Source organism: Cavia porcellus, unplaced genomic scaffold (assembly GCF_034190915.1).
Source record: "Cavia porcellus strain 051 isolate PalLab524CR breed Dunkin Hartley unplaced genomic scaffold, mCavPor4.1 scaffold_23, whole genome shotgun sequence".
NCBI classification, from domain to species: domain Eukaryota; kingdom Metazoa; phylum Chordata; class Mammalia; order Rodentia; family Caviidae; genus Cavia; species Cavia porcellus.
The window spans coordinates 11,285,967-11,313,617 of record NW_026947506.1 but is presented as its reverse complement, the minus strand read 5'-3'; the positions used below and the strand labels follow the sequence as shown (position 1 = coordinate 11,313,617).

At 42.2% G+C, this 27,651-nt stretch overlaps 2 protein-coding genes across 8 annotated transcripts in view; one reads left to right on the top strand and one right to left on the bottom strand.

Moving 5' to 3' along the window:
* Positions 1–8,059, top strand: part of Ankrd30a (ankyrin repeat domain 30A) — a 93,767-nt gene extending 85,708 nt beyond the window's left edge. For all 3 annotated transcript variants that reach the window (XM_063233561.1, XM_023563470.2, XM_063233560.1), the window contains 3 exons: positions 1,710–1,938; positions 6,894–6,939; positions 7,829–8,059. In XM_063233561.1, the coding sequence (XP_063089631.1) occupies positions 1,710–1,938; positions 6,894–6,939; positions 7,829–7,959 (406 nt within the window). In that variant the 3' untranslated portion in view covers positions 7,960–8,059. The remainder of the gene's footprint in view (positions 1–1,709; positions 1,939–6,893; positions 6,940–7,828) is intronic.
* Znf33b (zinc finger protein 33B) overlaps positions 1–27,651 on the bottom strand; it is a 100,622-nt gene that overhangs the window by 65,321 nt on the left and 7,650 nt on the right. For 3 of the 5 annotated variants that reach the window (XM_063233566.1, XM_063233567.1, XM_063233568.1), the window contains exon 5: positions 24,303–24,398. In XM_063233566.1, coding sequence (XP_063089636.1) covers positions 24,303–24,398 — 96 coding nt within the window. Of the gene's footprint in view, positions 1–14,863; positions 24,399–27,651 lie in introns of those variants that run through there. The other 2 variants (XM_003466100.5, XM_013148567.2) reach the window with 1 other exon arrangement.

Genomic DNA, 27,651 nt, shown 5'->3' with positions numbered 1-27,651 from the left:
TACAGTTGTTAAATGAACTTATTCTTGAAATGTTATTGAATTTTGAATTTTTATTGAATTTTGGTTTTTTGAGACAAGCTCTTACTTTGTAGTGCAGGCTCCCCTTGAACTCTCTGTGTAGCCCATGAGTTGGATCTGTCTGACTCAGCCTCCCAAGTGCTGGGATTACAGGTGTGCACCACATGCCTAGCATGGTAAGGTGTTCTTATGTGGGTAATCTGATTTGGTCATTCAGATATTTTTAATTTTTTTTCTTCTTTTTCCTTTTTTTTTTAATTGGTACCGGGGATAGAACTCACGACTGCCTGCTTGCAAGGCAGGCACTTACGCCGCTGAGCTAAATCCCTAGCCCCTTCTATTTTTTTTTTTTAATTTTTTTTTTCCATTCAGATATTTTTGAAGCTTCATCATTAAGAAAATTATATTGCTATAACATTACATGTTGCTATTCTTTTAAATAGAACTATTAATCTTATTTTTGGAAGATTACAACATAAACTCAAACTGTCAGGTGCTGCTAATACTGGACACATTCTGCCACTTGATAAAACAGCTTTCCTTGACTGTAATCATTGACATTATCGCACGAAGCTGTCTGGTAACCAACTGTCCTGTATATTTTTTCTATTCTACATAAAGTCATGCTTGCAATATAGGAAAAGATTAACCAGGGATGAGCAGAAGTACAATTCACTAGTGTGAATTAGTGTGAAGGGTGGGTGGAAGACAGAAGAGGCAGGTCTACCTGTGATCCTTGGGAAGGGTATTCCCTGGCCAGGCACTGCCCTGCTTCTTTGTGATCCTGAAGCCTGCGGCCTCATGATTGCTCTAAATTACTTCCTCATGGCCAGGTAATGGGCAGATGCACAGGTGGGAAAGCTACCACTTGAAAATATCTTTGAGAAAAAAAATGTTTAGCCCTAAACTGTTTAGCTAAATACAAGCATTTCTAATCCTTTTTTCAGTTTTGTTTTTTAATTGTATATATGTGAGGAGTACAACATGTTTGTATATGTCTGTTTGAATGTGGAACAGACACATACATCTACATGTGCCTGTTTTTCAGTACTGGAGATTAAACCCAGTCTCTCCCATACCCCTTTTTTGAGACGAGGTCTCACTAAGTTGCATGGGCTTGACCCTAACTCATGATTCCTCCTGTCTCAGCTTCTCAGAGTGCTGGGGTTGTCAGTGTACATATTTATACAAAGGAAAATAGCTACTTTAGTCAGGCTAATTAACCTGTCCATCATCTCTTATAGTTACCCTATAGTACAAGTGTTTCTAGTGGCTTCTTGTAAGTAGAGTCTTACAGGAATTAGCAGTGTTTCCTGTTAAGCCAGACACCGTTGACAACCATTTTTCTCTCTCCTGCTTTGTTAGAATTACTTATTCGTTAGGAATCTCCCTACAAATATATGTACTTCTTTAGAACAATTTTAGTTGTTCTGTGATAAGCATGCTCTGATACATTTTCCTTGTTGAGGCACTGAACACTGAATGTGGCAGTTTTTTAAATGAAGTCATTTAGGAGTCATTGAGAACTGGGCATGGTGGCACGTGGCTGTAATCCGAGCACTCAGAGGTTGAAGCAGAAGGATCACTGTGAGTTTGAGGCCAGCCTGGGCTATATAGCAAGACACTGTCTCAAAAAAAAAAAGTCAGGCAAAAATGAGATCCTAAGTATTTGCCTTTTGCAATCTTCACAGGGCTAGAGAAAGGCTAGAAGAGGCCAATACTGAACTTCTGGTGGAGAAACAGCAAAGCAGATCTTTGCTGAGCACTGTTAGTACAAGACCTGTCCTCGAGTGTCCTTGTGTCGGAAATCTTAATCACAGTTTGACGCTCCACAGAAGTTTTCTTCCCAGAGAAAGCTTAGTGGTTCATACATTAAACCCACAGCCTTCAAACGACAGCATAGAGAACTACCTCACCAAGGTTAGTGATGGTATCATCTTTCCTTTGCTTCTGAGATTCCTGATTTAATTCTTGTTAATTTGGTGAAATACTGGGCAGGGGAAGAAGCTCATGGCAGAGCACTGTGGCTGCCTGCACGAGGCTGAGTTTGATCCCAGGGGGAGGGGTTAGTCTGATAGAATACTGTGTGGACTTGGCTTTTACATGTTGAGATCACATTCATATGTGGTAACATAAAGAAACAAATTTACTGTTTTTAAAAACTTTCCTGCAGCTTTCATTTTCAAAAGATATTTATTAACTTTATTCAAATAAGTGTAACTGAACTAGATGGGGTATATCTTTAACTTTGCAGAATTGTGATAACTGCACACATTTATTGATACATGTAGACATATATAACACAGCACCCAGGGTTAGCATATTTCAAGTCACAGAAGAAAAAACAGTGGTAAGGGTTCTCTTGTCATTGCTCTTGTTGGGACTGCAGTGAGGTAGCAGAAAATGACCTCCTCTGTCCATCATGCTCAGAACGTAGGTCAGGAAGATCAAGATCAGTGTCGTAGCTTGGCGCCGGCACATAACACATAGGTGGGATGAGAGCGTGCAAGTGCCTCACCCAAGATTGCACACTTAGGCTAAGCGCACGTTTAGTGGAGGAAATCAGCACCTGACATCTGTCCCAGCAACCGCCGCTCACTGCAGAGGCAGCAGAGCTAACACATGTGCCCAGGTCCTCCCTGTGAAGTCGGGTGCTTCATCCCTTCATACCCTCTGAGAGCCCCTCTCCCTGGAGGGAGGCAGAGAGAGCCTGAGTCCATGCGGTGCTTCTCCTGTCACGTCTGGGGGGACTCAGACCAAGATTTCAATGAAGCCCATCCTTGAATATCTCAAGTCATGATCAGAAGTAGCCAGATGTTGCTAGATGCTAAAGAGAAGCCTGTTTTGTGTTTTTTACTTTTGCTATACATAACCCAAAACATGCATCACTCAATTGTTGAATGATTTGAGTAAACCAAGGTCTATGATTTCTCCTTCAAATACTGTTCTGTGATTGTTTTTAAATTGCACTCTAAAATGGAGTGTATTTAATGGCTACTAACAATTCACATTAACTTGTATCCTTTATTTGTAGTCATAGCTTTAGAACTCGGTTTATTAGAGAACTGTTGAATGTCTCATGCTGAACATTACTAAGCTCCATGAGAGTTTTACATGTGCATCTTCTCCAAGGTGATTTAAACATGTATCATCTCTCCTGAATAGGAGAGAAATAACTGTATGAAATGCCAAGTGCAGGGAGATGACCGCAAGCCCATTCCTGCCTGACTAGTTGGCTCTGTGACTTCAGTCAAGTTCCGATCTCTCTGCACCTGTGGTAGATCATGTGTCAATTCAGAGACGTGTGGTTTTCACTACTTTCTAAAAAAGTAGACCTTTTTTTATAGAAGAAAATGTTTCCATGAAACTGTATTATACGCAGCAGGGTATGGAAGGGGTGGAGGCGCTCATGTGGGACTTGTCATCCGATCATGCTGCAGTGTCCTCAGCGGAACCTTAGCTCAGCAGACATAGTTTGAAAGCCCCAGTTGAGAAGAATTCTAATAGGCTAAAATCCATGGTCCATTGTTCTGCTGTGTACAGTTTTGTCATCTTACATTTTTGGAAGTGGAAAACTATAAAAAGAAATTACAGACGTGCTGACCTCAGTAAGGCTAGACTGGCTTCCTGGGGCCTCTGAAGCACAAGCCCCACCAAGAAATAAACATCAGGGCTGTTGTTTTCTTAAATAAGTGTGTTTTACTATACAAGGAATTAATACAGCTTTTGACTTAATAGTAAACATGAAGTAAAAATCAGCAATTTAGCAGGCTTTTTATTTTTGCTAGCAGCATTCAGTTTGTGCTAAACTCTTACTTTGTCCTTGGCAGAGGCTTTAGTTGTGCCTGTCTAGCAGAGTAAGGTGATGACAAGTGTCAGGTGGCCATTGTCCTCCCTGTCCTCCTGTCTCCTGTGCTGGGCAGTGGAGTAAGCCATTCCCTGGGAATAAGAATTCTGAATTGATACTAAGAGGAATGTAAGGATACTAAGTGATCTGATGGGAAAGTGAGAATTAAATAAAAGGGACTTACCACGACTTACTGAATATTTTTGTCAGTGTTCACGGGGGAGCTCAAACCACCCCAACCTCTTGCATCCACCAGGGTGGAGCGGGAGCCGTTCTCGAGGCCTCGAGTGGGCTTTGGAGGCCACTCTCCAGGGAAGCCCTCCCTCCTGGTGTCCTGAGGCTGTCCTTCCTTCCTCTGTCCTTCTGAAAGTCAGTTGCCCTCAGCTGTTATTTATGTTTTAAAGCACTCAAGTTGCCAGTGAAGTGCTAGAAGAGAATTTACGGAGGTGGAGGGCACTCGTGGTTAGAACAGAGGCAGCTTCTGCCAGATGATCTTTAAGAGGAGAAAAAACAGTGATCATGACCTAAGTTTTCTATTCTGCAAATATTTGCTGTCTAGAGAGTTAAAATGTCTTCAGTACAGGCTTGGGGATGTCGTACAGTCCATGTTCAGCAGGAGTGAGGTCCTGGATTCAAACTCCAGCACCAAAAGGTGGTGGCCCAGGGATTTAGCTCAGCAGCTCAAGTGCCTGTCTAGCAAGCGCAGTGTTGTGAGTTTGATCTCCCTGGTACCCCCAAAAAAAAGAGCAGAGGAGAATTTTGCAAGTGAGGAACTCTGGAGTGACCAGTATTCTCTGTGGAACAAAAGTCCATGAATTCACATGCTCATGACTGTCTGTCCCATGGCCTCAGCTGAGACATTATCTTGTTTTCTCGTGTCTTAGCCCTGGAATCTCACAAGCTCTTGCTTGAGCCCTCATTCCAGCCATCAGCAGGGGACAGTTCTCACCTATGTGCAGTGAGTCCTGTTGGCGTCTCAGCTGGATGCAATCATGTCTTTGGCCAATTCAGGGAACATCTGTTTCTCTATAGCCAGCTCTGTATTTCAGCCTGCTTGGAGCCAGCTGACTCTGGGCTGAAACCTCTACAAACTCTGAGCTACAGTAAACCTTTCCTCCTTTTGAGTGTTGGGTGTTTTGTCTCAGCAATGCAAAAAGTAAGACAAAGAAGTAAGGAAAAAGTTCTTCACAAAAGTAAACAATCTTTTGAGAAAAATATTTCATTTTTATCTAGGTTGAATTCATGTATTAAGTTTTTATGCATGGGATACAGACATAAGATCTATTATCTATAGGCATTAAGTAAGTAGGAGAAGAGCTTTTATAGGAACAGATAATTGCATTGGTAGTTCCTTACTTCAAGTCTTGTTAAACTGATTTACGTTTGACATAGTGTTAATGCTAATATAAGATTATTTCAAACTGGGCATGGTGGTTCATGCCTGTAATCCCGGCACTTGGAGGCTGAGGCAGGCAGGAGAATTGCTGTGAGTTCGAGGCCAGCCTAGATATATAGTGGGTTCAAGGCCAGCCTCAACTACATAGTGAGTCCCTGAGGAAAAAGAGGTATTGAGAAGCCTATCAAAGAAATTGACTTTATACCTAAAATTCTTAAACGCATTGAGTATCATGTTATCATTGCTACCACAAAGTATTATGTTGTGTGTGAGAAGTTACCCCCTGCTTGGAGCATTAGTAAGAGAAAAGCTTTTATACAAAAGAGTAACGTAAGAACACATTAGCTGGGGAAAGTACAAAATAAATGGAGGTATTCCCACACATTGCATAAACAGAAATTGTCATTAGTTATGTTTCAAAAAAATACACTCCTGACTTCAAGGGATAACAGACAGAGTTACAGTAGGAGCAGTGTACTATCTTCCCTGTTTCCATCTCTAGACAGAAATGAACCAAAGAAAGCTTGAAAACTGCCTCTAACCTATGTTTATCCTCAGGCAAATTTCCTGAAATCTTAATATGTATATTAATAAAGAAATATTTACTGTGTCACAATCCAAACAGCATATTTTAAATCTTTTGCCAGTAGATATTTTGCATGACACTATAACAATACAACTTTCTCCATTTATGTATTTAAGACTTTTTGCTAAAAAAAATAACAAATATGTTAAATTTTTAATTATTTGAAAAGTAGAGTTAAGTTTCAGGAAAAAAATCTATTAAAGTGAAAACACTGAAGTTTTATTATGGAAAGAGTTTTGATAAGAACTATAAAATATGAGCTTTATGTTTTTTTAATAAAGCATCACCCTTATATTTAATAGACCAATTTTTTTCTTTTTTGGCTTTTATTAATATGTTCCCCACACATAATGATTACATTAATTGTCGGGAAATCAGTACTTGTCAAAACACATTTCCATTCTTCCCCCCCTCTTCCTTCCATCCCTCTTTTGTTTTTGCCAGCATCAGATTCGTTTATTTATAATTTAGAAAGTTAATTACCAAATATACAGATTAAAAACCAGACATATAGGCCAAAAAAATCACAAAATACATAAGACAATTACACTAAGATACGCTTTCAGATACATGGTCCTCACTGCACTAACAATAACTTTTTCTCACTTTTCTTTAATAAATCAATATTAATTGTGCTGATCAGAATAACCTAAAAGCACTGCACATATATACTATTATGTGAACTTAAACATTTTATGTGATTTTTTTTAAAAGCATTCTTCAAGTTAGATCTTGTGTGTAAAAGTCTTAAAGATGGATCAGGGATTTAGCTCCGCGGTGTAAGCACCTGCCTGGCAAGCTCAAGGTCGTGAATTCGATTCCAGTACCAAAAAAAAAGTCTTAAAGATAGGGAAATGGGGACAGGGGGGAGAATCAAGTTACATCATGTTCAGGTACAGATTCCCTGTGATGAATGTGATCATTATGTATATCTAAATTGTATCAATAAACTTCATTTAAAAAGTCTTAAAGACCATACTCTGATACATATTATTCCCATAAAAACGTCTCTTATTTAACTTAAGCATTTTAAATGTTTATTTCAGATGCGCCAAGAGTTGGAAAACAGTATAACTAGAGCAGCTAGAGAAGGTATGTTCCCAAAATTTATGAATTCAATATATATTAATTGATTTTTTTAAATAAACTATAAAAAGCAAATGACATTGCTTTCCTCTCATTGGGTAATAAAGTCTACATTCACTGTTTCATAACATCAAAGAAAAGATGTGAAAATATAAACAGTAAAGGATATACAGAGTCCTCATTCTGTCATGGTTCATACCTTCTAAAAGCCTCTGTGTCTCTTTCCCGGCCCAATAAGACTTGGCCGCAGGCTGCCGCTGTCCTTGAGAAACAGCCCTCGGGGCTTCTCAGCCTCACGGCCAGGGTTCCCCCTCACTGAGGAGGAGTCCAGCAGTTCCAGTGCATAAACTGTCACCTGACAAGTTTTGTCATAAAGCACTGCTTTGCCGTTGATTTACCTTTTGCCTTCAGGAAAACTTCACGTTCCTTGGCATCGAATGAAAACGCCCGCATCCCTTGGATTCTGGTCTGGTCCGTCTGCCTTGCTCTGCCTCTGGGCTCCGCCTCCCCACCAGGCACCTCCTGTCCCCCTTCCCTTGCCCTGGTGTGCTTTCTCCTTGTACTTCAGGTGCCAGCTGACACATCGCCTCCACCAAAAGTCCTGTGCCCTTCCTACCTGTCACAGTGTCTTTGGAATCTGCCTGGTTGTCCAGGCTCCAGTGTCAGAGTGGCCCTTTGGTCCTCTTGTCCTTCCAGCACTGTAGCACATGGCCGTGTCAGCCATGTGATAATTACCTCAAGGTGCAACTAGAGGCAAATTACGTTACAATTTTCTACTATACTTTCACATATGTAGTTTTTTTCATCATCATTTACAAGGTTCTCAGTTGTTTTAATAGCTCATGTTTAATAAACTGAAATTCTCAAGATAAAGACTGTAACTTTTTCTTTACAGCTACTGCTGAAATTGAATCTGCAGTCTTGAAATTTTCTCCCCGAAGACTTACCAATAAATCAAGTCAAGATCTAATTTCAGAAACGTCACAAGAATATAAGGAGATTTTAAGGAGAAGATATATGATCTAAAAAGATAACATTTATTTATTGGACTTTAGGTGTATGACATGAAAACTTTGTTGAAAGAAAAAACTTTTGTGTCATGTACTTGATAAAAATTTATACACTATTTTAAACTGTTTCTTGGCATCTGTAAAGTCCTGTGAATCTACCCAGCTCACTGGGACACAGCCCGCAGGACCCGGAGCTCTGTGCGCTGCCCACCCTCTGCCCCCCTTCTCCTTTTCATGCTTACCCCGCCCTCTGCCTGTGCAGTGCAGTGCAGTGATGGGACGGGGACCTGGCTGTGCCTGTGGCTTTGCCCGTCAGACTGGCGTGTCCTGGCCCGTGATGTGGAGCCCTCTGTTAACTGCTCAGGAGGAAGATTCCCAGTCCTTGCAAAGTTGGCAGCCACCTTTTGAAGCTGCCTGTCCACTTGGCGCCATCTGTGGGAGCCCACACACAAGTGCACAGGTTGGGGGGGGGGGTGCACTGATAGAGGTGGTAGTACACAGGAGGGACACATGGTGCATAGGTGGAGACTCCAGGCAAGAGAACCCTGCAGCCCAGCAGGCTCCTTTGTTGCCTGACCCTTCAGCTCTCCCAAGTCCCCCCGCCTCACTGCACCAGGGTGGACAGCACCCTGGGCTTCGGGTTCCTTTCCCAAGGGTCAAGATCTAAACTGGAGTTCTATCATTTCCTAGATGTGCAATTAAAACATTAAGGTGAAAAGGCGGGAAAGTCTTTTGTCAGCAATGATTCACCTGTGCCTGAAACCGTCCCTGAAATAGAGCGGTGATTGGCTGATAAAACACTGGTGGGACAGAAGGTAGGATGATAAAGTGAAAAATCCCAGAAGTAAACTGTCATCCATCAGGTGGTGCAGGATGCGCAGCAGGCCTGCTCTTTCTGTGTAAGCTACAGCGCACAGCAGGAGCAGTTACCCTGAGGAGCCAGGCCAGCTGGGGACCTCCTCAGCTCTCCCCACTCCCCTGTCAGGTCTGGCAGGTCTCAGTGTCCTCAGAGGCCAGCAAGAACCCCACGGCAGCTGCTTCTCATATGAAGGCTCGGAGGCCTTGGAGGGTAGTATTGTGGCACAAGCAAAGCGGTAGCACCCCATAGTACACGATGCACAGACAGCCCCATGGGGACACCGCCTGCAGAGCAGGTGAGTCTCACGAGGCAGAGAGGACATGTTGTCGGCATGATCACCCACATCCAACAGAACTGTCTGCCCTGAAGTGACCCCCGAGGTCTTTAAAGCTCACAGCGGCTGCACATAGAGGGAAACTTTCTTGAAGTGGAGAGTTTTACATGTCAGAGGCAAAGCTAACACCTTCCTGTGTTGCAACGTACATACCACAGCCTGTACTTAGGTGCACGACCTCAGTACTTCTGTAACAAACAGTTTCTTATTCAGTAACCCCAAAATGCTTTAAATAAAAGTCCAGAAACATTTAGTTCTAAGTTGATAAAAAGTAACAGCATACCACTAGCTTCCAAGGAAAAAAACCTTTTAAACAGCCACTGTCAGTTGTCTAGCAGAGGGGGTAACATGGGAACATCAGGCTAGATTAATGACAAAGGAGTTTAACCAGGTGCCAGGACCCTCAAATCCAACTTGTGCTTCATCCCTAGAGCACTTCCAGACACATATTTCTGTCTGCAGAAATAGCAGACTAAAAGCAGCAGACGAAAAAGTAAGCACTGCAGAGCTGGCACTGAAAAGACAGCATCTCAGGCCACACCCCAGCTCTGAGTCCCAGCAGGAAGATTGCTGAGGACCCTCACCCTACCCCCGCCACATTAAACTGGTCCCTCACCCAGAGCACGCACAGCCCTGCATCGCAAGTGCAGTGGTGGTGCACATCTGTGGGCCTCCTGGAAAGGACGTGGCTCTCTCCTGAGGAGGAGCACTGAGCAGCACCAGCAGCAGGCACCATCCATTGTGGAACATGAGCAGCCCTTCTGTGCGAGACACAGGAGCTCCATACCTCGGGGATTTCACTCTACTTTCCAGCCTACTGGGAAGCCGCCAGTGTTACTGTAACCATTCCATAGCTACTGGATATGAGTTCAATGCCTCCATGTTAAAAGAACTCGTCATATATTTCACCATTTTCCAACTGCACAGTTGAGAAGGGTTTTTTTTTTTTTTTTTTTTTTTTGAGATGATTGCACCACCACACTCACGATTTCCGTGTAAATTTAGAACAGTTCTATGATTACGTTATGAGTATTTGTTTGCTTACTAGATTGTGAGCCCTTGTGTTTGTTTTCAGCTGTGTATTTCCTTTCTGTGGCAGGCTGAAATTTAGAAGATAGACTTCAGCATTTGTCTGGTCAATGAATGAAATATCCTGATTCGTGATCAAACCAGCCTCATCCACAAAATGTTCCTGATCTTCCCATCAGCTGTGTATAGTAGCCTCCCTTATCTAACATTTTCTTTTTGATAAAGCACAATGTGTTGAGCACTATGTCCTAGGCACATTCAACCCCAAAGGGCTTACTTGGCTACAGGTGTGAGCCAGACACCAGCTGCAGGCTGCACCAAGAACTGTCCGGAGCTCCTCAGTGACCTCGCAAACAGCTGCTCTGAGAAGGGCTCCACCCTCCACCCCGTGGTAAGTGGCTGATTCAGAGGACTCAGGGTGAGATGACAGCAGTTGAGGTGAAAAGAACAGCTTGATGCCTGCATTGTTTGGTTGACTCTGCAGGCCTGGGGCTGGTGATCTGGGCACCTACTTGGAGGATGGCAGTGTGCACTGTGGCAGCTGTGGGGAATTTCTTCCAGGCTTGTTTTTGAAATTCAGTGTTTTACTGTTTTGTTTTTACTGTTTTTGCTGTGTCTAGTGGCAAAGACTCTGAAGATAGCATTGTGCAGTATCTCAACCATTTGTTAAAATCCTATCATCTTGAAAACATACTTTACATTACTATTTAAGTATTAGTTTTAGAGGATCAAAATGACAGGATGTCAAGAGTAAACTGTTCAAGGATCTTTTTTCTCCTCAGGAGGAATTAATGCATTCTATCCTGTATGCAGTACAGCTGTAACATATTAGGCAGAACTGTGCATTACTGTCTTTATTTGGCGAGTAAGGGAGAGGTGTATGGATGCCACGTGGACAAGAGGTGGACTTGTAACAATCAATTCTGTTGACTTGACTGGACTAAGAGTGCTCCAATAACTCCAATATTATTTTTGGATGTGTCTGTAGCCACAAGTGATCACTATTTGGATTAGTAGATCAAGTCAAGCACAGGACTCTCCCCAGTGTAAGAAGACACCATCTAATCCACTGATAGCTTGTGTGGGAAACACAGGTGAATAAACTGAGTCCCCTTATTTGAGCTGGGGCAGCGTCTTCTGTCATAGGACATTGAGGCACCTGACTCTTGGTCTTCACACTCAGACCAGAACTTACACGATCACCCTCAGCTCTTCAGTTCTCAGGCCTTGCACACAGAGTGGTGGTTACCAGACTGGCTTTTCTCGTTCTCAGGCCTCAGACTTGGAATGAATTATATTAGCATTCTAGGTTCTCCAGCTTGCAGATGGCAGCCAAGGGACTTCATGGCCTCTAGAACTGTATGATTTTGTGTGTGTGTGTGTGTGTGTGTGTGTGTGTGTGTGTGTGTGTAGATGCATGTATGTGTGAATTGGAACCAGAGCCTTGAGTATGGTAGTCAAGCCCTCTAACATCCAGTTACATTCCCAATTCCTTGAGCCAGTTCTTACAACATGTCTTTTCATATATATATATATATATATACACACTTAAGTACTGTATAGACCTAAGGGGTTCTTTATCTAGAGAAACCCCAATATAAATCTTTATATTAAAAGTTGTATGTCCCCAAGGACACTAATTTCAGTAATTTGAAAGTAACAGTATTAGTAAGATTAATATTTTCACCTTCAGAACTCAAAAAAAATGGGCTTGGGATTTAGCTCAGCAGTATAAATCTGTCTGGCAAGCATGAGATCATGAGTTCCATCCCCAGTACCAAAAAAAAAAAAAAAAAACCAAAAACACTAGAAGTGCATTGTGTTTTCTAAGAGGGTCAATAGATTTTACTTGATAGTGTCAAGAATGGGACAGCCCTCAGTTTACAAATAATTTTTAACTGATGTGGTGGGTTTTTGTGTTAGGGGTAGATAAATGACGAATGTTTTTGTGAGTTCTATTTGTGTGTCATCAAGGAAGTGTCACATGAATCTCTGCAGAGGAAGGTATCAATGCAGATGCATAACCTACATTCCTGGAGAAATCTGGGTATAATTAAGCTACCACCTGCAAAAGCAATGTGCAGTGGCAGCACTGACATACCCCATGGGTAGCCTGAGAAAGGTATCAAAAAAAAAAAAGCTGGGCATGGTGGTGCATGCCAGTAATCGCAGTACTCAGCAGGCTGAGGCAGGAGGCTTGCTATGAGTTTGAGCCCAGCCTGAACTACATAGTGAAATCCTGTCTAAAAAAATAAACAGCAAATTATAAAATAAATAAGCACTGAGCCTATTAGCCAAATCTGTAATAAAATATTTACCAGTGGCTTCGAACCAGCAATTTCAGGAGCATAAGGTACTGGTAACAGGGGCTTTAATAGATGAGCCACAGAACTAAGATTCACAGTAACCACCATGAAGTACCAGCACTATTTCCAGGTCTAAGGACAGGCTAATCTGGCCAGGTGCAGTGGCACATGCTTGGAATCCCAGCATTCGGACAAGCTATGGCAGGAGGGTCAGAAATTACAGCCCCAACTGAGTCAGTTAGCAAGTTAGTGCCATCCAGTCTCAAATTTAAAAAAAAAAAAACAAAAAAACTAAAAATGTCTGGGGCTGTAACTCAGTTGAAAAGCCCTGGGTTCAGTCCCCCAAACTGCAAAAATAAAAACAGAAACAGAAAGGCTCATCTGTTCAGGGGAACCAGGGCTATCGATTTCATTTTCCCTACACAGGTCATGCACAATGCTTTCAACTGAGGCACACAGGGTGCCACTCGGTTAAGCTTAAGCCGATTTCCCAGGGCCAAAGACTTAATTTTATTACTCAGTGGGGTAGATTCTTTCTTTCAAGACAGAGTATTGCTATGCTGCCTAGGTTGGCCTTGAACTCGTGACCCCTCAGTCACCTGAATAGTGCGGTTAGGAGCCCATCACTGCACCTGCCTCGCTGCCTCCTGTAGCGGATCTGCACTGAAATTCAGTCAGTGAGTGCTGTGACCTGTGGAACTCAGGCAAGTTAGGCTGAAACACAGTTATCTGTTCTTTTTCTTAAGATTTCAGGGGGGACTATGACTAAATATAGTGGAACACCCGTGTTTAATGTGGGCCTTTTATTAAGGCCATGGCTTTGGCTAAGGATATATAGCTCAGTGGCATAGCACCTGCCTGGCAAGTGCAAGGTCCTGAGTTTTGATTCCTGGCATGGAAAGAAAAAAGAAAATGCCCACTGGTACATTTCAGAAGCTACTAAATTCAGAATCTTATAGAGGTACCCAAGCCCTTTTATCACTTGTAGGTTTTCAGTAAACTATATTTCCAAGTAGGCCAAACCCTGGACCTTTCAGTTTTTTCTCTGTTACTTTTGGTTTTCTCTTAATTTTGGTTACCAGTTATAATCTTGGGTGGTGTTTTCCTTACTCTGATCATATTTAACATTTTCTCATGAGAGACTCAAGCATGCTATCATCAGAGTTAGGTGTTTCCTTCTTGGCGGTGGCTACTTCGCATGGCTTAAGGTGTATTTGAATGAACTCTGTTCTGCCACAGGGTGGCTGCTTTTCTCTCTGCGAGTATCAGTGCCTTTGCTGTATCCAGGGCCTAGCAGCACAGGGCGTGAGCCGGGCATGCTGTGTCTATAACCCAGAGGCTGACTGAAATGCGTCTGGCTGGAGGTTGCTTTTTTATCATAGTACAAGCTTTTTCTCACCTCTATACAATTCCCTCCACATCTTGGAATTCTAGTCTTGCAAAGTCAGCCTTCATTTTCTTTTCTGTCCACTTACCTGTAGCATGGACTTGCAGGGCGAATGTGAGGTTAAGTACAAAGGCCCAGAAACAGCCGCTGAGTGGCTGGCTCCTCCTCCCAAGGCACCAGTGCTCAGTGCCCACCTACAGCCATTCTGTGTGTGGCCTGCGAGAGGGCCAGCAAGTCTCGGGATTCCAAGAGCCATGCTGGTGGACAGTATTGCTGAGCAAGCCGGGACACCTTGGCCAGGGCTATGAACTGGGAGAGCAGCTGTTCTCCGCTTTGGCACTCTGGGAGAGGTCACTGCTTTTGTCTCCTTTGTGAATCTACATAAAGGGCGGTACTATAGACACCAAAGGAATGGATGCTGTTCAAAAGGAATGCTACACCAACATTACTAAGGCAAAACTAGAGAGGACCATAGTGTTACCCAGCATGCTGCTGGCATTGCAACGAGCAAGGGAAGCGCAAGGGACTCGGGAAGAGAATTAATGGGCATACGGAGCACATTAAGTACTCTAATGAGAGTGGAGACAGCTTCTTCAGATGTATCAGGGAAAATGATCAGGAGAAGGAAGCCAAAGAGAAAGGTACCTGGGTTCAACTGAAGAGCCAGCCTGCCCCAAGCAGAGGAGGGCACTTCGTGAGAACCAATGGGAAGCAATCTGAGTTGCCATGAATTCATGGCAGGAGCTGGGGACCGAGCTGGGCCACTGAGCACCTAATTAGCAGCTAGCGACCTAGGCCCACCTTAAAAAGAAAAAAGCCCTGGATTGTGAGGGTGTGGGCTGAACCGGGCTGTGGTGCCTTTACCTCAGAGGAACAAATATTTGGAGCAGATTCTCACCTGCCTAGTTAGTTGTGTGAGGTCTTTACTCTTCAGTATTTTTCTTAAAAAAAAAAAAGAAAGAAAGTACCTTCATACAGACTCACCCACACTGCTACACACAGCTATTAGGTTATTTATTTAATATATTTTATTTTTTTAAAAGCAGTTTTAGGATTACAGAAAAGTCAAGCAGAAAACAGAATTCGCACATAATCCTTCACACTTTTCCACAATTTGCAGTATGACCAGTGTCTGGAGTGTCACAATTAGTACAACTGCTTAGGCAATCCTGATAGGATGTGTAGGGTGGGAAGAGATGTTCATCAATATTAAGTAAGGTCCTGACATGGTTTACATTCAGGTTTACTCTTAGCAACGTACTTTGTGTGGGTTTTGACAAATGAATGACATACACACATCAGTACAGTACTGTTACTTTTTCAGCCCCCCAAAATCTATTCATTTAACTCATCTGAAAATCTAGTCATTAGCTCATTCTAAAACAGAGCAAAGGATATTTTCATGCATTGCCTGGAGTTTGGCAATCAGCAAAACTTCACAGAAACTACCTCCTCGCTTCTAGCTGGTCCTTGTGTATTAACAGAATTAATCGGTGATAGGAAATAATGACTGATTTGTAACAGATTAAGGAATCTTTGCTTTTGCAATCTGGAGAAACTGAAAAGCACTGGCTCAGTATGCAGTAAGGATCAGGTACATATCACGTGGCCCTTTCACTATAATAGGCCAGCCCACCAGTCTGGGAACACTCAATCACCTGTATAAACCACTCCAAAGTCGGACTGGACAAGATGGACCTTGTGGTAAGTTTATTTTCTCCAGCCAGATTTTGGAATAAAGTTGCCTTCCTTGTTTCAACACTTTGTCTTTAGACTTAGGTGGCCTGTCACAGGGCAAGTGACCCGAATTGTCACTTGGTAACTCACCTAGCAAGGTGGCTTCTAATGGCTAGCATCCAGTGACAGGGAAAGCCTCTGGACTGAGTCTAGCAGCTGCTGCAATCATTTTGTTCTAGGAGCCTCTCCCTTGCCTTCCTCCATCAAAGTACAGCTTCCAGGCACCCCGCACATACAGAAGGAGGTGACATTTGGCTAACTAGATGCCCCTTGAGTAAGTCACTCTAGTATATACCATGTAGGAGTGTATATACCTTTCTCCATCACCTAAGTGATGTTTTAGTGGGTAAATATCTCACTTTGGGCTTTTGCAATTCTAAAATTTGCAGATTCAACAGTTGTTGAACTTTGTACCTAGTCCTATATAGGGGCACCTTTTTTACAGGATCAGGGAGGTGCACATAAACTAGCTGATGGGAAGCCCAACATCTGTCCAAACTGATGCTGCAAAGGAAAACAAAAAGCTCACCTTTCCTTCACCGCAGGGGCACTGGGATAATCCAAGTGCTGCCGAGATCAAGGCAGGTGATTGTAAGCTGCCAAGCAGATGTGACTTGGCCTGCAGACCTGGAAGCATGGTGACTATAGTACGTGCAAATACAGAGTGCACTTGCAAGAGGCCCCTTGTCACCAGTCTGGATCTGCAACAACGAGCACCTCTGCGTGGCAGTGAAGGGGACTGTTGTGAGACAGAGGCTGATGTCCTGGGCTGCAGTCACAGGGACTGCAGAGGGTACATACAGTAGCTTGGTGTGTGGGTGGCCATGACAGACAACTTCAACCCTGAGGAGCAGAGTTAGCTGGTACAGGGGAGAGCTGAGCTGGCTGGAGGTAGTGGCACTGGTGTAGGCCAGCAGTGCAGGTGTTCTTTTGCAGGACTTGGATACTAGACCCAAGCACTGTGCCCTCAGCTTTTCCCAGAATTCATGCATCTCTTAATATGTCAACTGCAGCAGCCCATGTCCACTGGGGCCACCAGCACATTCAGCCTCTTTCCAGGGTGAATGCTTCCAGCCTCCAAACAGGAGACCAAGAGTTTGATTCATTCTCTGCTTTTCTATAAAAACTCACTATTTGATAGAACCAGTTTCCAGGTCTAGAAAGGTTAGAGATGTGATTCTCAGGCAGGAGGAAGCAGAGTACATGTGAACCCTCATAACAGGAATGATGATCTTCCTTTTCAGAAAGGGAAACTCCTAAAACGCTGAGACAGGTCTGAAGGGCAGCAGTGGGCTACAGGGGACAACGAAGGCCAGAGCTGGAGGATCCCAGTCCCTTCTGTGAAGTACAAACCGACCTCAGTCTCAGTCTGGAGCTCAGTGAACCGGCAAAAGTTAGGCAAAATAAGTCTGGTTTATATCACCACTCTGTTACCTAGTTCAGAATGAACTAGTCCATTCCTGGTCTTATTTACTATTTTCAAAGTATGAAGTGGGATCTCTTCTATCTAAGGAAAATTGTGGTGACAACCTGAATTTTTGCTGTTGTCTTGCTATTGTACAGGAAAGTTGGATACAGATGTCCTGTCCTTCTTCTTGTCTTGCTTATTACTTGCTAGCCAAGGGTTACCTTACACTGCACCAGTAGTGTTACGGAAGACTAAGCAAGCAGTTGTAATCTAGCAATGTTAATACAGATGGATGCTCTTTGCAGTGAGGTGCTTTTTGTCATATGCCACTGTCACTATTTGCTTGTTAGAACTCAAGCAATGGGCTCAAAGTCAGAGTACGGTGACCCACGTTCCATCAGCTAAAGCAACAAAACATTCCTGGACAAAGTTTTTGTAACAAATGCTCCAGAAACAATGCAAAAAAGATGCAAATGAAAGTACAATGCAATGGCCATTACTTTCTCCATTTCAAGCACACCAACTCTAGGATCTTTCTTTGACAAGAGTAAATAACTTAAAACAACTTAACTGTCTGCTCTTTTCTAAGAATAACTTACATACAAGGAGTCCACATGGTATGCGTCTTGACTTGTAACTCGAGTTTGTAAAGTTAAAAGTATACAGATTTATTTCATGCATGGTAACCCCAAAGTGCTTTTCCACAACATGTATTGCAGCTAGACGACTATAAAATGGTCAGTGCTTTCTATGGTTGGAACCAATATTTACTGCATCTGTTTTACTTTTATTTTGATTTATAACTTATGAATGGTTAGGTATTACCTCTCTAGACCTCTGTATGGACCCAAAGCCTCATGTGCTCATACTGGGGGTTTTTGTGAGGTGGATGGATCGTGAGTGTGTAATGCTGGGATTAAGGGTGCATGATAACTAAAGTGGTTTAGCACAGTTCTGTGAATAATGGAAGCCTCACCCTGAGTGTGGGTGGCACCAATCAATAGGCTTGTAACCTGGATGGAATACAAACGAATGCAAAGAAAAGGCTGGGGGCTGGGGGCTGGGGATTTAGCTCAGCGGCATAAGCGCCTGCCTTGCAAGCAGGCAGTTGTGAGTTCGATCCCTGGTACCGATAAAAAGGAAAAAGGAAAAAGGCAAAAAAAAAAAAAAAAAAGGAAGGCTGGTTCCTGCTGCCTCCTGCTTGTGCTTCCGTGGACTGTTTCTCCTCTACAATAGTCCTCTACTATTCTACCAGGTCTTGGAGCCAGCCAACTGTGGACTGAAACCTCTACAAACTGTGAGTCAAAATAAATTTTTCCTTCTTTAAGTTGTGGGTATTAGGCATTTTGTCTCAACAATGAAAAAAGTAAGATGGCCTCCTAAAAGAAGGCCAGTTATTCTAGCTCTTCCAAATATTGAAGATGAACCTCATATTGTGAAAGCTGTTCATCTAAGGATACCTATTTCCCATTCACCATGATGTTTCGTTCCAATGTGCACATAAAGCTCATTCACACTTTACATAACCTACCATGTGAGTACACATATGTGCATGTTAGGGGTATTTCCCACATGCACTGAATGTTCTCGTCCAGGTTATTCAATTACCTATGCATTAGAAAAGCTCCCTGTTCAAATAGTTCTCAGGGTTAGGGTTACAGAAAGAATATGTTTAAGACAAGAAACATAATCCTGATGCAACCGAGACTCAAGATTGCTTACTATTCTGTAACTTAATTATCTTTGCTGATAATTATTTAATTTTTTGTTTTTTGTTTTTTGGGGTTTTTTTGGTTTTTGGTACCGGGAATCAAACTAACAACCTCTTGCTTACCAAGCGCACACTTAAACTACTAAGCTAAATCCCCGGCCCAGTCACTCAAATCTTCAAGCAATAAAACTTGATAAGAATTACACCAAAAAGACAGGACACATGTAAAATATGGTGATGTCTGAATAAACATTCGAGTACTATGACATCAATTTGGTGTACTTCAGAGTACAGAATGGTATGTAACATTCTTATTCAAGGGATATTACTTGGCCCTATACTTACTCTATACTTTTACTTTGTAGTTACTTTTACTCTATACTTTTACTATTAAGGTTTTACATTCCAGAACATAGAACTATAGAATTCTATTTATATTTCCAAAGACAATCATGGCATCGAATTCAAAAGACGATTTGTAATAATACATTATTTCTAATTAAAGTTTTCACTTTATAGTTAATGGGCGGATACATTTCTCAATATAAATTCTGTAATAATCTAGTGTGTATTTTTCATAAAAACAATTGAAAGCACCTATAAAACATACTTTCCTGAGACAGGATCTCACTATGTAGTTCAGGCTGGCCTTGAATTCGCCACAATCCTCCTGCCTCAGCCCTCTCAACTGCAGGGATTACAGGCAGGCACTACCACACCCAGCTCTTCATATCTTAGTCAGTCTTAACAAAGGATGTCCTCTACTTGTAGGGCGAACACTTGTCCAAACCCCAGCCACAGCAACATGGTCTTGTAGTGGCCACTGTTTAGCTGTCCAGAGGGCTCTCACTAGGAGGTGGGGCTGTGTGCAGACTGCAGCAAGCAAGGTCACTCAGCACTGTGGCTTGACATTGCATGCTGAGGCCCGTGGGGCTCCCAACAATGGTGGGTGGCAGTAAGATACAAATAACTTTTCCCAACGACATTTGTCCCTTGCTTCTACTTTTTCCTGTTTACCTTACAGTTCTATAAAACCAAGAGCTTAGCGAAGAGTTTGTGTGCACCTTTAGTAATGCTGCAGCCTGTAAGCTGTCCACTGCTCTGTAAGAAAGCCACAAGAAACCCACTTGATTGCAAAACTGAACTTGTCCAAGTCATTCTTTGGATCATTAGTGCCCTGTTACTTCATCAGCAAATGTTTCTTTTACACTGCTCTGGGCAATTCAGGCAACATCTGAAGCCTGATCCAGTAGACCCAAAGATGAGTCAGGGATGAGTCCCCATGGGGGAAATGCCAGGGTAGCCATCCTTTGCATATATATGGGGTGGCACACCTCCTACATGAGTCTAATCCACATGCGGTAGACTAGGGAATATGCGACAATCTCAGAGGGCCCACATGGGATGGGACTGCAACAGAGCGGTGTGCAATGTTTCAAGGCTCCAGTGATGGGTGGTGGGACATGCTACTGACACAGATATCTGCCAAAGGGACATCCTGGATGATCATCTGCTTCCATGTGGAGAGAGCTGAGGACTATTATAGATGTCTTGTGTATGAGTATGAGGATGGTTTGAAAGTATTCCAAAGAATTATGAAAAATGTTATTTTCTAGTGACAATGCAAATGCAATGTGATGGGGGGAGCTGTATAAGATCACAGAAGCCCTAGGTTGGCTTCTCTTCCACAGCAGCAGAGGCTGAGATCCAATCACAACCCTATGTCAAGCAAACACAAGAAAAAGAGAGCTGGGATAAACCTGTTAAGGTGTTAGAACTGGGGGTGATAGAGGGCCTGGCCTCCGTGGGTTAACCTCATAAAACAGACTGCACCAATGGGTGAAAAGCAACTCCTGGTGTTTCTAGGAAGCCTGGAATATTAACATAGTTTATATCCCACCTGGCTCAATTTGCCAGCCCATTACATAACTCTAAACAAAGGTGACCACATGGAATTGGGAAAAAAGGGCTCAAGAGGATTCTGAGCATGCTAAGACACTTGTGAGGTAGGCTGAATGGTTACACATCCCAGTAATCCAACGCCTGTATGTTCTAGAGGTTACCAGGCGCCCTGAGAGCTTCAACTGGGGGTCATGGCAATCTGAACAGACAGTTCCAGCAGGATTCTGCCCTAGTCATGAAAAGAGGCAGAAGCTGGACATAGTATATAACATTGGAGCAGCAACCGCTGGCCACATGGAAAGCCCTAAAGCAGGTGAAATCCATCACTGGATCTGTTCAGTGACACTCAAGACAGCATATCCAATGAAGGGCTGGGAATAGAGGCCTGATGGTCAATCCCTTTCTAAAGGGGCATAAGAATTTATGAAAATGGCCTGCATACTTGGGCAGTGTGCAGTCCTATCTGCTAGCCCTGTGACAAATGCCATGCAGGCAATACTGGGGCTAGTATCCCTTAAAGCTATGGAACTGTGTCATGTAACTGAACCAACAGTGAGGCTAGATAAGGGGGTCAGAAAGGACACTGCCCATTCTTGAAGGCACTTACTACACCAGCGGCACCAGTGGAGGCACAAAACTAGGCACAAAAATGGACAGCAGCTCTGACAGAGATCTAGACACCGTTTGGGAAAGGGAAATTCTGACAGCAGAATGAATGGTGGTCATTCATGAACAATGGCCTCTGACTGCATAGACTGATGCGTGGTCTTCTGAGGTCTGGACCTATGGACGGCACGATGGGAAAGGGACACCAGCAAGTGCTTGTGCAGACATTAATGCTGATGGTGGAATTTCTATACAGGATGACCTTGAACACACTGACTGCTGCCCATGGAGGCACCACATGCTGTGCTTGTATGCCAGATAATAAGGCTAATGTAACAGATGCTTTAAGCCACTTACAAGCAGATACTCGTGTTTGTGTTGTTCTGGGAGTGAGTGCATTGTTGTAATCTGGACTGTTGGTGTGACATAACAGCCTGGTGTTCAGCCTTCAGTTAAGCCTGATATCTCTCCTGCCAAGTTCACGAGACTGTAAGAGCCAGAGGAATGGATGGAGATAGGGGGAAAGTCTTCCAAACCCTAGCACAGTATCTCTATCCTGCAGCAGGCCACTATTTGCCTTTCCAATGGGCCCTTGGCAGGGGCTGAGGCTGTATGCTAGGCTGAAGCATAGCAAAGTCACCCAGCACTGTGGCTGTCAGTACTTACTGAGACCAGTGAAATTCCCAATAAAGATGGGTGTGACACAGCACAGATAACTCGGCCCAAGGACACTTATCACTTGCTTCTACTTCTTCCTGTTTACCTTAGAGTCCTATAAAACCAATAGTTTAATAACGCAGGGATGGCAGCTTTGGTAGTGCTGCAGCCTGCAGGTCATCCCCCACTTTGTAAATAATCTAGAAGTGTCAAACTGCACTTGTCCAAGTTATTCTTTGGACTATTTGTGCCATCTCAATCTGAAGGCAGATATTTCTTCTATGACCCTCTCAGAAATTAACACATACCACAGACTGTAGGTTTATCCTGTCACCACTCTACAGCACAGCATTGTGGATACCCAGGATGTCAACAGACGTTTCCATAGCATGAATATGCTGAAGTGTAATAAAGTGGCTGACTGGTGGCGAAACACAACTAATACTCAGTCCGTACATAAGACCTTTCTACCGTGTGTGTCCTCTGATGTACAATAAGGTTTGACTTTTGAGAGAAAGTTTTTCTGCATATGCTACATTCGTAAGGCTTCTCCCCTGTGTGTGATCTCTGATGTTTAGCAAGGTCTGATTTACGGTAAAAGACTTTCCCACATTCATTACACTGACAGGATTTTTCTCCTGTGTGAGCCCTGTGATGTACTGTGAGGGATGATTTGTGACTGAAGGATTTCCCACATTCATTACATTCGTAAGGTTTCTCCCCTGTGTGTTTCCTCTGATGTAAAACAAGTCCTGACTTCACACAGAAAGATTTTCCACATTCATTGCATTTATAGGGCTTTTCCTCTGTGTGGGTTCTCTGATGCACGATTAGAGTTGACTTATGGCAGAAAGCTTTTCCACATTCACTGCATTCATAGGGTTTCTCCCCTATGTGAATTCTCTGGTGCTGAGTGAGCTGTGATTTCTGGCAGAAAGTTTTCCCACATTCACTGCATTCATAGGGTTTCTCCCCCGTGTGTGTCCTATTATGCTTAGTTAGGTATGATTTATTGTAAAAGATTTTTCCACATTCCTGACATTCATAGGGTCTCTCTCCAGTGTGTGTTCTATAATGTTGAGAGAGAGTTGACTGATGGCTGAAGAATTTCCCACATTCAGGACACGCAAAGGGTTTCTCCCCTGTGTGAGTTCTCTGATGTACTGTGAGGTCCGACTTTAAGCAGAAGGTTTTCCCACATTCGTAACATTTATAAGGTTTCAATCCGGTATGAATTACCTGATGCCTGGTGAGCACTGATTTGTGGTAGAAAGTTTTCCCACATGTACTACATGCATAGGGCTTATCCCCTATGTGAGTTCTCTGATGCTGTGTAAGATGTGACTTTTGACAAAAGGATTTCCCACATTCTGGACATTCAAAGGGTTTCTCACCTGTGTGTGTTCTCTGGTGGACAGTCAGGTGTGAATTCATACAAAAGGACTTCCCACATTCATAACATTCATAGGGTTTTAGCCCTGTGTGTGTTCTCTGATGCTTGGTGAGGTCTGATTTCTGGTAAAAAGTTTTCCCACACGCAGCACACTGATAGGGTTTCTCCCCTGTATGTGTTCTCTGGTGTAAAGTAAGGGCCGATTTATGGCCAAAGGCTTTCCCGCAGTGACTGCATTCATAGGGTTTCTCCCCAGTATGTGATCTATGATGTTTAATGAGGTTTGACTTCTCCCAGAAAGCTTTACCACACTCATTACATTGGAAGCGTTTCTCTCCTGTGTGCACCCTGTGATGTCGAGTGAGGTGTGATTTCTCCCAGAAAGCTTTCCCACATTCATTGCATTCAAAGTGCTTCTCTCCTTTATGAATTCTCTGAAGTTGGGAGAGACATAACTTCCTCCTGAGGTCATTCCCACTTTCATTACATCTTGTATGTATCCCATCATGTTTGAAAGGGGCGGATGTTCCACAGAAGGATTTCACATCCTCGTTGAACTCACAGCGATTCTCTTTTGAGGGATATACCTCAGGAAATAAGAGGGACGAGCCATCACAGAAAGTTCTCCCGCACGCACTGTGTTCACAGTCATTCTCTTCTGTGTTCTCTTTCTTAGGTGTGCTGAATACTGTCTTTTTAAGGAAGGTTTCCTGACATTCATTGTACACAAGTGTTCTGTCTAAAGTTTCAGTGTCTTCATGCTGAATGGGATCCTCCTGATGACTAAAAGAAGTCCTGTGTTTTAAACATTCACTTTTCTCTCTAGTATGCATTTTCTCATGTTTAATTTTGAGTAGCAATTTTCCACAGGCATTAAATTCATCAGGCTTTTTTCCTAAGGAGTTTTTTCTGCTAAATACCAATTCTGAAATATTGTTGAAACTCATTCCATGTGAGTCATAATGACACAGAACTTTCCTTGAAGGAAAAGAATTTATGTCCAAGTTAAATGATCTCCCTATCACATTACCTTGTTCTTTAGTCAGCTTTGTGTTATTGATGAATACAACTCCCCATAAATGTTTAGGTTGGTTCCTTTCCTTCCGGTGAGCAGTTTTCCAAAATTCTGAAAATAAGAAAATTTAATCTTACCATAGAAATATTAACACATTTCTTATGAAAAGAGAACTCGGTATGGATGCCCTACATCATAGTTGTCTGTGGTTTTTTTGTTCCACTTCTTTTTATTTTATGGGAAAAAAATGAAATAAAATTTCATAACATAGCAGAATACCAACAGTAATAATTTAAATTACATGTTGTTACCGTATCATATGATATGGTTCTTTTTTTTATTTTTACATGTTGTTATCTTTAAAGTAGTTGCTCAGGGTTTGCTCTATTTCTAGAGATAAAAATAAATCAAAGTATATACTGTTCTCTATTTCATGGATTTGAGTGGGAAAACAAAGGATGTAGAAAGCTTAGCAATAACGAAACACAAATAACCTGATCTAGTTGGAAAAAGGAAAACAATTTGGCTATTTGTACTTTTGGTTTTCAGTGTATAAATAATAACGTGGCTCTCTCCATGCAGCCTCCAAACAACTATGATGATTGACATTTGGCAAGCACATAACATAAACTGTAACAACCCATGACTAATATAACTAGGAGGGGAAAAAAACAAAACCAGAAAACTCAAATCACCACTACACGAGGAAATTAATATTGAAATACAGAAAAAGCAGTCAGCCCACACTCACAAAGAGGGTCAGCTTGAAAGTCAGCTAGAGAGGTGGTCATTAAAAAAAAAGGATGCAGAGAGATGCAGAGAGAGAGAGACACACAAATAGAAACTATGCCGGAGAAGAAAACTTCCCCTGTGAATGGGAAAATACTAAAATAGTATTTGAATTTGAAGGCATCAGAGCTTGGAACTCCAAAAGAAGGGTCTTGGAGTGGATGGGAACTACAGGGCCAAGACCTGATCAACATTAGAAAGGAAACATAGGCGGCTGGGGTTTTAGCTCAGCGGCATAAGTGCCTGCCTTGCAAGCAGGCAGTCGTGAGTTCGATCCCTGGTACCGATAAAAATGAAAAAGACAAAAAAAAAAAAAAAAAAAAAAAGAAAGGAAACACTAAAGGGACAAAGGGATCACAGAAAAGGGTATTGATATTGCAAAAACCTTTATTATGAACTAAACTGTGTTGACACCTCAATCTCCAATGTGACTGTAGTTAGAGACAGGATCTGTGAGGAAGCAGTCAGGTTAAATGGAGCAGTGAAGCCACAGGGACAGGGCCACTCAGTGACAGTACTGTTTGACCTCCAAGAGAAGCCTCCAGAACAACCAGCCTTGTCTCTGTGATCATCATTGCAGCTGAGCAAAGGCCATAGAAGGACACAGAAAGAAGGTGCCACCTGCAAGCCACAGACAGGTGGCTCACCAGAAACCAACCCTGGTTGCACCTTGACTTGGGCTTCCAGCCATTAGATTATGAGAAAATAAATTTCTACTGTTCAAGCCATATAATCTGTGGTATCTGATAATAATGACCAGCAGTCTAATAGAAACAACAAGGGGAACTAAACGTCTATGCATTTGAGTACTTAAGTAAGAAATAGTGTTGGATTTGAACAAGTGCTACCTCTGCATCCAACTTTGTTATTTCTTCTTTTCCTTTTTTTAAAAAAACTCAAGATAGAATGCTGACATTATTGACAAAGGCCAAGGCAAAATGAAAATATGGAACCAATTTTTGAAAATTGCAATAAAAGAAAAAATATACTTGGATAATATTCTTGACATTACATAAAATTGCGTGTATGAAATTACGCATTATGTTAAATATATTTTATACATGGCAGTGTCCCATGTATAAAAAACTTTATAGACATAGTTACATATGTTAAGTCTTCATATTGTGGGCCCTCTCTGTGGGTTCCACATTTGTGGATTCGTCAATTTCAGATATTGGAAAAAATTGCATTGGTACTGAACATATATTATTTTTTGTTACTTTCCAAACAATACAGTATAGAAATTATCCATATTATTTACACTCTATCAAATATTATAATCTAGAGATGATTTAAAGTATATGAGAAAATGGGGAAACCCTGGGAGGGGGTAACTGGGGGTACAGCCAAGGCCTCAGACACGCTAGGCAAGTGCTGTACTCCTGAGCTGCTTCCCCAGACTTTCCATTTCATATTGAAGTGAGGTCTCACATAGTTGCCCAGAGCTTGTGACTCTCCCACCTCAGTCATCCAAGGAGCTAGGATTACAGGCATGCACCGGAACATCAAAGTGCCATTTTAAATACAGGAGATGAGCACCCAGATTTTGGTATCTGCAGAGGGGCCTGTACCCTGCTTCCTCACTACAGTCAGATGACTGCATACACCCCCAGTATACACATGAAATTACTTGTGCTGTATAAAATTTCAACAACCTCAACTGCTTCCATCTTGAAAAACTAAGAGAGAAAATTAAACCCACAATTTAGAAGAAAGGAAGTAACACACATCCCAGTGGTAAATAATAAAAACAATTAGTATTATATAAAGTTGATGTTTCCTATATCTAAATTTCCTATTTGTAAATCTCCCCCAAATTTTCTTTTAATTTGTTTTAAAATACTTTCTAGGCCAGGGATTTAGCTCAGCAGCATAAGCACCTGCCTTGCAAGCGTGTGGTCATCAGTTCAATCCCTGGTACAAAAAAAAAAAAAAGTTTTAAAATACTTTCTGATTTTCTCTATTAAGACTTGTTTTATAATACAGAATGTTGTTTTGGTAAAGTTATCATTGATTAGAATATAAATTCAGGGTCCAGGGGTTTAGCTTAGTGGCATAAGTGCCTGCCCTGGCAAATATGAGGTAGTGAGTTTGATCCCCAGTACAAAAAAAAAAAAAAAAAGAATATAAATTCATGTTTTTGTGTTTTTACTTTTTGAGGGGGGATGATGGGGAAGAGCAGGTCACAAATGTCGTTAGATCATTTTGGGTATTTGGTGTTGCTCAAATCTACCTGTGTTACTTTTCTATTTGGTAGTCTATCAATTATGGGCAGAAGGATGGAGAAAACTAACCTTAATTCTGGATACACTATTCCATTTAGTTTTATCACACTTTGATTGATACACTTCTGAAAAAATGTTATTAATGTAAGTTTATGTTCTCTTGATAAATTGATCTTTACCAGTATTTTAAAAATCTCTGGCCAGTGAAGTTCTCAGCTCTAAAACCTACATCATCTGATTACCAGCCTTCTACTAACTTTTTTGGTGGATACGTTTTTCTTTCTTTTTTTTTTTTTTTTTGTCTTTTTCATTTTTACCAGTACCAGGGATCAAACTCACAACCACACACT